This window comes from Stylophora pistillata, chromosome 8, assembly GCF_964205215.1.
Source record: "Stylophora pistillata chromosome 8, jaStyPist1.2, whole genome shotgun sequence".
In the NCBI taxonomy this organism is placed as follows: Eukaryota; Metazoa; Cnidaria; class Anthozoa; order Scleractinia; family Pocilloporidae; genus Stylophora; species Stylophora pistillata.
The window spans coordinates 9,481,027-9,493,724 of record NC_142526.1 but is presented as its reverse complement, the minus strand read 5'-3'; the positions used below and the strand labels follow the sequence as shown (position 1 = coordinate 9,493,724).

Below are 12,698 nucleotides of genomic sequence, written 5' to 3'. Positions count from 1 at the left end.
ATTTAAAAGCTTTAGCATTCTTGATAATGATGGTTTTGAAAGAATGCTATGTTATGAGAAATGATGTCGATCAATTGATCAGAAGTAACTACAAACATATACCTCCAATCGTGTTAATATCAACCAAATAGCGATTGCCAGACCTTCCTTCATGAGAACTGGAGCAATCAAAAATGCTATAACGATGTACTGCTTTACTTCTCTGTCATTTGCAACATGTTATAGCTGGTTTTAGATACTCTCGTCCGCTGATTCACGCGAAAGAATGATTAACGTTGATAAAAACGTCGAACATCTGTCATAAACATGTTCATTATTTACAATGCGATGCTGTATTTCTCCGTGAAGTTTTTATTGGTCGCTCCAAAGAGGACTTCCACCTTTACTTTTTATAACGACATTTAAACATGGTGCCCGCTTCTACCACAGCGCATAGGGGCTGTGCATCACGCCATGCTGGTGCGTGCTCGCGCGTGTGTGGAAAAACTAGTCTCCCGCATGATTACGCATTATTAGAAACTATCAGCCTTATTTATTTGAATTTAAAATACTTCATGAATTTAAAAGCATTCCTTTTTGTGCAGCATGTTAATTGGTGCATCCCTACCTATACTGTGTTCCAAAATATTTACCCAACCAAGGTGAAAACATTTTTTCTCCATTTTGCTTTAATGTATTAAACTGATGTACTTTAAAAAAATGGTGTCAGTGTTCACTTGTTGTGCTAAGCCTGGGTATAGTGCGTTAGTCAGTTGGTAGTATCAGAAATTGAACGGGTGAGTGAAGCAAACGAATGAGATTTCTGATAAAAAAAAGGAGGGCATAATACTGTAAGGACAGACTTTCCATTGTGTTTTCTGTTGATTCCACGAGCAGACTTTACCATTTAGCTTTGGCTTCTTTAGTTCATTCAATAAGAGAAGTTTAGCTCTTTGTATTTCTATCTCATTGAGTTTTTCATTTAAGGAGCCCTTTTTGCCTAGTAGCATGAATTCTGCGTGAAAAATACTCCAGTGCTGTTTGTCCATGGGGGAGATTTGACCACATTCATTTACTTGTCTTTAGAGAAATTACTAATTAGAGAGCATTCGGAAGTCATCAGTCCTTTAGCCCTTCACTATGAGCGCTTCAGGTCGAGCTTTTCTCTTCCACGGGAAGACTTGAGACGAGTTAGGAGAGGTCTAAGGGGGTACGTTACCATGCCACCGCAGTTGTAAGATGATATGTTTGCGAGCCATTAGAAAACGTGGATAGAAGTAAGGCAAACTTAGCCAGAAAATATTTGGAGACTGAAGCTTTATTCATGGAAGGGCTCTGTTTGGTTAGAAGCGCAAAATACATGAATGTCTTGCGTTTATAAGACGTATGTTTACAACATATGTTTGATTAGATTGATATCATATTTTTCCCTGGAACGTATACGTCTCAAGTTGGCCATGCAGCGGGTACGTATTAGGGTCAGTTGGATTATAATTGTATACTTTATGTAATGTTTAGTCAAAGTTCAAAATCAGATCTTTTTGGGAAATGCATTCTCATGTATCTACTCATCGCGTTGTCTCTCTTCAAGATAGTTACTGTTCAGATGAATGTATTCTTGAATTCACGAAGTTGTCGTTCAGATTATCATTTGTAGTTAGCTTCAAAAGAGATTTGTTAAAGCTTTATCAATGGGGTCATTGTGTTGTTTCAATCATGGGGCTAATTAAGATTATTTTCCAAGTAGTAAACTATTAGTAGGTCTTATTATGTTTACTGTGAATGATATTTCACATCTGTTAACATATGTTAGTTGGATGCTACACGCAAAGTGTCTTGAATTCAGGTTAATGTGGCTTAGACAGAAGTCCTGTTATCAGGGTCACAACGTTGTTCCATTTGCGGCACCTCTATCCACCTGGAATTATTAATACACACAGTGAACTAGTTAGTGAACTGTAGTACAAGGCGATACTCCTCAGTTGTCTAGGTGAATGGAGTTTTGTCAAGGTTTCGATTTTTAATTTACTGAAGGTAGAGAACTGTTCCACTGACTTCAAGTTAAGGAAATTCAATGATGAATTCATGACATCCTGTTATGAAGTCAGGATGACATTTTCAGCCCAATGTTTTTCCTAAGTTAATACACCAGAGAGCACTCGGAAGTCATCATTCCTTTAGCCCTCCATTATGAGCGCTGCAGGTCAAGCGTTTCTCTGCCGCGGGAAGACTTGAGACGAGTCGGGAGAGGTCTGAGGGGGCACGTTACAGTGCCACCCCAGTCGTAAGAGGAGATGCTTGCGAACCACTAGTTAACCTGAATAGAAGTAAGGCAAACGAGGCCAAAAAAAATTATGACTGATGCTTTATTCAAGGAAGAGTTACATTGTTTAGAAGCGCAAAATATATGAATGTCTTGAGTTTATGAGACGCGTGCATTAGATTCACCATGCTTGAACCGTTGTTCATGAAATTTACGACTAGAAGATTAATTGGGGATGCGTTAAAAATTTTTGATAAGTGAAAGATTCTTAACCAAAATCATCTATTTAACAGTACCTTTTGGAAATGAACACCTATATTTTGATATGATGGTCACCGTTTCAAAAAGCAATCCAAGTTCATTTTTCAGCCATAATACGTATCGGGTTTGTCGCTCGAGGAGTCAGATGGCGCTCACTCATGGAGCTCCCGCGGCGCATCGGCTTCACTCCAATAGTTCCCGCAGCACGCTAACATTAATTTTTTTAAAACGAATTTTTTTTTGACTCGCGCAATGGACTTGGCCGAAAAGATGGTACTACTCGTGGTCTAATTTTTTTTTTTTTTTTTTTTTCAATTTTTGAAGGTCGAAGAATTGTTCCGCTTCACGATCATGCCATCGGTACGTATTAAGTTCAATTATATTGTAATTGTATTTTTCATGTAAAGTTTAGTCAAAGTTCTAAATCAGACCTTTTATAGCAATACATAGTTGTGTGGCACATCCTATAAACTCGGTGCTGTACATCTTAAGACGTCATTGGCATGGTGTGTAAAGATTATTGTTGCTGCTTTTCTTGAAAAGACATGTGGAAAACTCAGTATTTTGTTAGGGTTATCGTAATTTTTTTTCATTTAAGGTGCCCTGTTCGCCCAGTGGCATAAATTCTGCGCACAAAATACTCCTGATATTCTCTTGCCACGAAGACCTGCTGAGTGCAGTTTGCTCATGGGGACATTTGACTGCATTCATGTGCTTTTCTCTAAAGGAAATGCATCCTCACGTATCTTATGATTGTGTTTTCTTTCTTTAACATAGTTGCTGTTCAGATGAATGCATTCTTGAATTCACGAAGATGTCATTCTCGTACATGTGTTCAGATTATCATTCGTAGTTAGCTTTAAAAGGGAGACGTTAAAGCCTTATCAGTAGGGTCATTGTGTTGTTTCATTTATGGGGCTAATTAAGATTATTTTCCAAGTATCAAACTCTATAAAAAGAATAGTCGGTTGAAGCCGGGGCAGATTTACGGATTTGAATTTAGATTAATTTTAGTCCGTAGAGGATAATGGTTGAGCTTCAAATATTGCTCTGTCTCCGGCATGCTGTTGTTATTTTGAGAGGCATTGCTTTCTTGCTTGAAGTAGTAGCTTTTCAAATCCACTCTTTCTTCAGAATCTGCTATTGCGGAGCTGCATTACCTTTAGTTTCTTAAGTGAAACTGTTGAGCTCATGAGTGTTTTTAATTATTTTTCCAGGGCGAAGAAGAAGGGCTGGAAAAAGAGGAGCACCTTAGTTTTAGGAGAAAGTTCGAAGCTGATGCCAGGTTATGTTTGGTTGCTCCTCGGAAGAAATTTAATTTTGTAGTACGAATTTCGCATTTTCTAATCAACCATATTTATCCTCAATATTGAACATAAACAGGTACGTCAAATGAAATAACGTAGGGAAATTTTAGGAAATGAGCTTCATGTCATGTGCATTTTGTACACACTGCGGTATTTATATGAAATTACTACCTGAACTTCCGTAATCTTCTTCATTATATCGCAGATGTGTTATTAAGAATGTTTCATTGCTTGCAACCCCTTGGCTGAATTTAAAATACTTTATAAATTTAAAAGCATTTCTTTTTGTACAGCATGTTAATTGGTGCATCCCTACCCGTGCTGTGTTCCAGATAATTTTCCTTACCAAGCTGAAAGCGTAATTTCCCTCTTTGCATTTATGTATATATTTTTTGGTGTCTGTGTTTACTCGTTGTGCTAAGCCTGGGCATGATGCTGAGAGGGTTACATACTAAGAATGATAATGTGTAGTTTAAGTGCATCGAATGATAATTTTATTACTTGACCGATTTTATTCCCATTTTAGGACACTAAATTATCACTTGAAAGAGATGTAGATATACAGGTATGTTTGGAAGTTAGGAAGATATTTTCTTGTAAACGTTTTCATTGAATAATTTCAAAAATTCGCATCAGGAGCGGGATGGTGTGAGTCAACTTGAATTCACTTGACTTGAGGTCACTTTGAATTCATCTACAAGTTACGCTTGGTGTAAGATGTGTAGTGATTGAATGATAAAAATACTAATGAAGTTCAAAACACTTGCTGTGCAACAAAAACAACCATAGATGTACATGCGTCAACTTGAACTGAGACGGTATCACAATTTAAGTTTAAGTCTGGCAGCTCATACTTGCCTGAAAAACAGAAAAACACTTTGAACTAGAAAACATTTAGCGAATACATGTTGTAAGGGTGGCAATAAATAAATTATAGAGGGTTTAGTGAACTTTAAGCTCATAAGTGAAAGGAGAAAGATGATTTTCGTCTTGCAGCTAACGTGGAACGTAGAAAAATAAAGTAAAAATTGAGGTTCGGCTCCTCATTGGAACTTTTCTTTTTTTCTCGCATTTGATAAAATGGAAAATCGTCTCTCCAATTAAGGGTTAATGCTTTAGTTTCCTTCCCCTTCTCATTCGCGTTTTTCACCTTTCCCACCCTTATCCTTTTACCTTACCCTACTTGAACCTCCTTTCCCTTCTGCAAAGGCCACAGAGTCCTATAAATAGAACCATGGCTAAAAAAACGATAAAATACTTTTACACTTCGCTTCCTGTATCCATGATGTACTTTTTTCTCTTCTTATAGCTGAGAGGAAAGAAGACCGTAAGTTTGCCTAAAAGGCCTGGAAAGAAGTTTACGACGCAAACAGAGATGACTAATCCGAGAGACATCGTTGAAGAAGGCAAACGTGGAAAAGAGTCAACGACAGATGTTGAGATTGGCTTAAACTGTTTACATCTTGGCAAGAGATGTGAACAGTTTAAGCCTTGCATTATGGAAGAATCACCCGGTGAATCTTCCATAATGCATCACGATTTTATACCTCTCAGCAAAGATATGAACAGACTGACATTAATAGCTGCAGACAATGCCAAACAAGGTCACTGCGTAGTTGTTGAAATATCAAACACTCACCCTAGTGGTGCTACTAGCCTTATATATGGGAGGAAGATCAATGAAGAAGGATCCGGTGTGGGTGAACCTTATCAACTGGTGACGAAAGATCTCATAGGTACCTGGGAGGATGAGGAGGTGAAAGCAGAAAATGTCCAAGTTGGTTCAATTGTCAAGTACGTTCAAGTGGGAGATGAATTTGTCTTTCAAGGGAACACGAAACGTCCGCGACAGGTGAGCAGCCTGCTTTCTCTAATTATGTTTTCCTTCGATTTGGAATACCTCGCTGTCTAGAAACTTATAGATCCCAAGAAAGAGGTTGTGAAACATTAGAACTGTTCGCACATAGGAGTACGTATAATTTCATATAGGGCAGAATTGATCATGGAGTCAATTTTTTTTTAAATAATGCGCATCAGGTTCTCAAAAGTCTGATTTGGCCACGGGACTGGAAGGATTCTGATAATATTTAATGATATTTTTGGGGTATTTTCTGATTTTTTTGTTGCATTTTTAGTTGTTGTTATTGATGTTGTCGTTGTTGTTGTTAGTTAGTGTTAGGTTTTTTTTTTTTTTTTTTTTTTGCAAAAATCCTGCCGGGATTCTTAAGACGTTCACATTTAAAAGTTTTGTTATAGAATTAACCACTTCGAGGGCACTTAAAAATGCATTTGTTTGCAGAATGTGAACAAGATTCTTCTGGACCTACGCTGTGCTGCTGGTTCCTGCAGAGACACTGAAGATGCCTTTTCTTACGTAGAAAACTCCTCTGAAAGGATTCACGAAGACTATGCATCTGATGAGATCTTATGCCTTATCAGTCTTAAATGTAGCGGGATCCAAAATGAATCAATTGCATTCGTAGCCAAGCTTGTAGAACTCTTGAACCTCAAGCTTAATTGCAGAGAACATTGTATGCTTTATTCATCTCCCGGTGCTTTGCAACTGATTGACAAGGAAGACACCGACGATATTGTTGATGTCGCTGGTGTGAAGATGGGAGAACCACTTCTGATTACGGGAGATGACGGTTCAAGTAAATCGCATTTCCAAGCTATTTCCGAGGGCCTCATTCCGAGTAAGTAAATTTAACTTCTTATCATCCTGTTTTTGCTCGAATTAGCGCCCACGCCCCTCTTTAAAATTTCGGCTAAAAGTAGGGGTGCTCATTGGAAGGAGGGCACTTAATAGAGGGGGCGCTTATTCAGAAACTATCAACCTTTACTGGCCCCGCTATAGTTAAACCTTAAAAACTTCTAAATAAAATGGCAACAGAAACAGTTTTCTTTTGTTTCCTTACTATTTAAGAAAGTGTGAGAAGAAGCTGAGGGGGGCGTTTATTTGAGCGTGATCAGTTATTCGGGGAAATTCGGTATGCAACTTTGAAGCTAAATAATCACAATATCCTCTTCACCCATCTGGGCATAAGGCTATACAAAAAAAATGATATAATTTTCTTAATATTTGCTACGGGGATTAACTTTAGTGTCCCAGATTATGAATACAAAAGGAGCCTGTTTTCCTCCTGACGAGGTATATCTAAAGATGGACAAAAGTTCTGACCAAAAAGCCTCATCCACACCAACGAAAGATACTTCGGTGGCTTAAGGACCTTTTATCAGACAAGTTGTGATAGCTGATATTAATTATGTTTGACAGTTGGGTCTGAAGCATTTCTCTTCCCCCCCCCTCCTCCCTCCTCTCCCGAGTGTAATGGAGAACTTGTGATATATAGGAAAACTGTAAAGATTATGTGCCGAGAAAAAAATGTTCTGGCAGGCCGAACCTCAGAAGTTTCATTGCGCCATGTTATAGGAAAATTCATAACCTGACTATGTGGAATCATGATTTAGCGCCGAGTTTCCTCGTCAGGTAATGGATTTTCCTTGAATCGCGTAATTCAATAACAATACGGGAAAAAAAAACCAGCATTGATATATTTGTTTTTCATTTTGAGCGAGAAACAAGAGATACGAAGCAATATTACTTAGCCTCGCATTCAATTCGCATCCATGCTTAATACCCAATCAGAATGCGAGATTTTATTCAATTATGCGATTCTAACGTTGACAGTATGAATTAGCAAGCAATCCAGGCGTAATAGCGGTAATCTTTGTGCCTTCCTGCCCAGAAAATCTGGTACGGGTTTTAAGAGGTTAAAGCCAGCTTACGTTTTATGCTAACTATGTAGACGTTTTAACTTTTGAAACTTTCTTTCTACCCAGAAAATGAGCCTCGAAAAAGTTTTTTTGACAAGAAACCTGAAGATGAAGCCGAGAAAACCGACGATGAAGATGATAATATGTTATGAATCCTAGAAGATATTACTTGAAATTTAAAATGGGTACGTAAACAGCCATGCCCAAGATGAGATAGAAACTCTCAACGTGGAATTAAAATATGAAAGTTAAAATTTGTATTGCCAAAGGCGATATTTTGTAACGTGGAGTGGCAACCATTATGTTATTAACTATCGTCAGAGGACACAATTTTATGGTTGATGAAATTATTGGCGCTTTTTTTAGGTGTATTATTTGGAAATTTATGTATCCTTAGAAATATTATAATACTTCAATCATTGCGGTAGTTCCTAAACTGAGCGCAGAGTGTCAGAGGCCTTTGTTGCCTTCTATTTCTATTGATGTCGTTAGTCGTTTGGGTAACCTTTCATTTTACTTCAATTCTTTGACCGAATTGCGAACTTGCCCTTCCAACGAAGCACATTTTACATCTTTTGGCTCCAAGAAATATTTAACGTTCTGGTTTTACAGAACTTATTTGAAAAGGACATTATGATACTTAACAGTTGGTGGGTTTGACATAACTATAGATAATTTTTATATTTGTAAAGACTACCTATCATATGGCAGAACATGGTCCGTAACTTAAAGGAATTCCTCACACGCCTTTACCTGCAGTCAGGTGAAGGATGCATAGAGCACAAACTTAGTTTTACAGGGCTAAGAGTCCGGATTTTTTTACTAAGTTTAACGCTAGAGTCAATTTTGAAATGACCTGGATGATACCCAAATACTTTACAAGTTATATTTTGTTTTTTGTAAGCAACATTTGTTTGCAATTTCGAAAACTAAAGCACCAAATGCAAGGGGAAGGTCAGTAACTTTAAATTTCGCAAAAATGTGAAAGTTTGCAAACTCAGATCTATTATATGCTTAGCGAGTGTTAGAAAAGTCTTCATATATGACACTATGCCTTATTAAAGAATTGTTTTGGGTGAATTTGAAAAAAAAAAAGGAAATAGGCATATTATACGAAATTGAAAGCAATTTAATTTTTATGTATATTATTAGAGGCGTATAGCTTTTATGGTCGGGTCAGTTATGTGCATTGATGACGTAAATAGTTATTATCCAAGTTATTAAGCCAAGTTTCAGTTTATGTATTTGTTCGCGACATTAAAGAGAAATCGAAATGAGCATATGGTCTTGGACGAAATGATTAAGAATAAGTATTTTTAGTGAGCGTTTTGCTGTTCTTAATGGAGAAAGGACATACTTGTTAGTTTATAAAGTCAAACCTTGAAACAGAGAAAATGCGAAGCTGTCCCGCCTTTGCAAAGACATTTTAGGAATAACAAACGCAGCCCTCATTTGGAATAATACCAACGACATTCTTGTTAATTAATACCCGCAGTCTACCACCATTTCTGTTAGTGTTGTTTCGCCGTCGACTGAGGTTTCGTGCACTGCTTGAGAAGTTGAAAAATTATGTGCCTAAGTGTACCACAGGGTTAATAGCTTGTTAATGGAAACTCTACTGTCGTAAAGCCATCGATTATGGCGTATCGATACCCTTCCACTGCAACTGTCCTTAGAGCATCGCCATTTGTACCCATCTGGCGATGAACTTCGTCTAGTCCGGTGGAGGCTGTTCATACACCCTGCTTTGGGACACTCCACTAAAGACGTGAATAGGTTGACCTCTTGAACCAACTATATTCACCTGTTTTGTTCAACCAGGACTCTTTGACGATTCGTGGAGTCCTCCCATCCCCCCCGAGTGTTTGGATTAGGCTGTGTAAACACAGAGGGAAAAATCCTCTGTTGCTGTTATAAAATACTCCTGAGGGAACGTAGAAAGCGATACCTCACAACCGTGTTTACATGCTCTCGTTTAGACACACCTATTAACGTATTAGAACACGCGTATTGTCTCAAATATTTGATAAAATTGCATGGTACAAAGGTTCAGACGATACACTGCTAGGGCACTGCCGGTGAAGAAAGGACGGTCAGAGATTGAGGGTTTGATTGCTTCAGGTCACTTATAAAAAACAAGATCTGAAGTTAATTTGAGTGGTGGTAACGAATAGAAAGCTGGAACGATGGTTGAAGTTCAGAGCAGAAAGTGTGAAGAGAAAGGAGTCCAACAAAATTACTTACACTTTTAGGGGTGCAGTGAGCAATAACTAACGATGCTCAATTATCAAGGGTATACTCTTTTGTTTGCTGAAAAAAAAAACCGTAACTCTTGTGAGTAAGAACATTGAACCTGTCACCTCGGCATAGGACCTTGGAGTCTACCTCGACAATAGTTTGAATCACAATGACCACATCAACAAATTTCTTCAAGCTGTATCTTCAAGTTAATCATGATTAATCGCATAAAAAACCTGCTTGATAAGAAAACTATCGTACTACTTTACGCTTTTGTCTTTAATAAAATATTCTATCGCTCCATAGTATGAAGTAATAACTCAGAGAAAAACATTTTTGTTCAAAACTTTGCAGCAAGAATTTTCCTCGACCTGAAGAAATACAATCACAACTTTAAAGGACTAAAATCATTAGGATGCCTTGACGTAAACTATAGACTCAAAGTTTAATATCTGTGTCATGATGTATAAAAGCCCCAATGAAGACACTCTTGCGTATCTATCACAGAGGTTCATGAAACGCTCCCAGATCCATAACCGAATTACAAGGACACGTAACGGCTTGGAGTTGATTAAATGTTGCCTCGCCACAGGGCAACGATCCTTCAGCTTTCGTGGAGCCAAGGCATGGAACGAGCTTCCAAAATCCATTAGAGACGCTGCTTCGTTCAATGATTTTAAAAAGAATTTAATGAAAGTATTTTAAGGAATTTTTAAGATTTCATCCTTGCCATTCTGAACGTGGTAGAACATGGGTACTTGGGGTAGATGACGGTTAACGTGGTAGAACTTGGCCAACTTAGGGTAGATGAGGTTTAACGTGGTAGAACATGGGTAACTTTGGGTAGATGAGTTGTTTACTACGAGAGCTTTGTTTTCCGTAAATCATTTTATTGTTCCCCAGTCTGGGGGAGACGTCTAAACATAATCTACACAAATTACAGTTGGTGCAGAAGTTTGCAGCGAGAGTTGTATTAGAGTTAAGGAAGTTTGACCATATCTCTCAGGATCAGAGATCTCTTAGATGGTTAGATGTTACAGAGAAAGTTCTATTTGATAAGTTGGTCTTAGCATTTAAATGTGTAAATGGTCTAGCTCCAGCTAGATTATTCAGCTAAGTTTTTTGTTAAACGTTCAGGAGTTCACAATTAGGAATACAAGATGTAATACAGGATGTAATAGTTTTGTGGTTCCCCGATGTAGACTGTCAACGGGACAAAGGGGGTTTTACTACCGGGGTCCAAGGGAATGGAATGGGCTAGCTGAGAATATTAAGAATGTGAGAGAAATTGATAGTTTTAAGACTCTTTTTAAAAATGTGTTTTACAAGAAATAATTTTAGTTTAAATTGTTTGTGTAAATATGTTTAGTTAGTTTATTATGACTGAAAAGCCCTGTTTAAGGGAGTTCCAATAAAGTTAGTATGCATGTATGTATGTAAAGAAAACCAAATTGTGTTTGTAGCACAACAAACTCACGAGAATCGATCGTTTCTATTTTCATTGTATTGACTATCTTCTGCCACTTTTAGCATTTCCATCGACGAAATTTTCGAAGAATGACGAACTTAGTCCTAATTCTATTTTTTGTCATACTTCTCAGACAACCAATTATGAATCGATGACTTGTCGTATCGAACTACCCCGAGAAATATTTTACAAACACCCACCCCGTCACTTTTCAAGCTAAGACCTACCAAGGCAACTGTGCTAAGAAATAGCAAGCTAAGGCGTAAGATAGAACATTGGATAATGCAGTATACTGGAAGATTTTACACCGTTAACTAACGGCGTAATTCATCTCAGTCGGTAATGTATATACTATAGGACAAGAGCCCTAATTGGCTCTTGTATAGGATTAACGCCGTTAATTAACGGCCTCTTTTGTTTCAGTCGGTGATATATGTAATGTAGGGTTTAACGCCGTAAACTGACGGTGTAATTTGCTTCAGTCGGTGATAGATATACTGTAGACGTAAAAATACATTACCTTTCTCTTTTTGATTTTTTAATTTTTTAGATTAGTTTGCATACATAATAATAATAATAATAATAATAATAAGTAAGATCTTTTGACAGGGAGCCCACGTCACAAAGTGTGGTTTTCAGTGAGGCCCTGCATAAATCTAACGTAAGGATAACAGAAAATATAAATATGGTTATCAAGAAAAGGATAAAAGGGCATAATCAATAGAAGAGACTACATGTTTTTAACAAGACGTCTAAAAACTGAAAAATCGGAAATGTTCCTAATGCCGTCTGGGAGAGCGTTCCAGTCATCTACTGCATGACAAACAAACCGATGCTGACCCCATGTACGCTTTGATTGTGGTTTACAAATGTTGTTATTAAAACGAGTGTTATAATCATGCATGTCTTTAAAATGATTAAAATTAAAATTCCAATCAATTAGTCCATTCAAGGACTTAAAAACCAAAAATAGACGATGAGATCTTCGTCTTTTTTCCAATGTATCCCAACCAAGTAGATCAAGAGCTTCTGTTGCTGATGAATGCTTTGGCATATCTAAAATTAATTTAGCTGCTTTATTCTGGAGTAATTGGATCTTGTTCATCAGAGTGGTGTTGGATTTATCCCCCCAAGTCACATCAGCATAATCAAGGATTGGCAGCACCATGGCTTTTACAAAGAGTTCCCTTGTATTTCTTGGCATAAGATGTTTTATTCTCTGTAAAACGCCAAGCCTCTGAGACACTTTGGTCTTAATGTAATCCACGTGATCAGTCCAAGTCAGATTCTCATTGATAATTACGCCCAGATACTTGAACGAATTGACTCTGTCTAACTCCTTCTCCTTGATTGTTAATGTGAATTCTTCTAAGGTGTTAAGTTTCCTTGGACCGCCAATGAGCAT

The 12,698-nt window shown here is 37.6% G+C and overlaps 1 protein-coding gene across 1 annotated transcript in view; it reads left to right on the top strand.

Moving 5' to 3' along the window:
- The window catches only part of LOC111319467 (uncharacterized), a 42,114-nt gene extending 34,375 nt beyond the window's left edge, over positions 1-7,739 (top strand). Inside the window, 5 exon segments of the mRNA XM_088731389.1 lie at positions 3,759-3,798; positions 4,337-4,375; positions 5,120-5,662; positions 6,110-6,506; positions 7,654-7,739. Of these exon segments, the coding sequence (XP_088587515.1) occupies positions 3,759-3,798; positions 4,337-4,375; positions 5,120-5,662; positions 6,110-6,506; positions 7,654-7,739 (1,105 nt within the window).
- Positions 7,740-12,698: the final 4,959 nt, after the last annotated feature.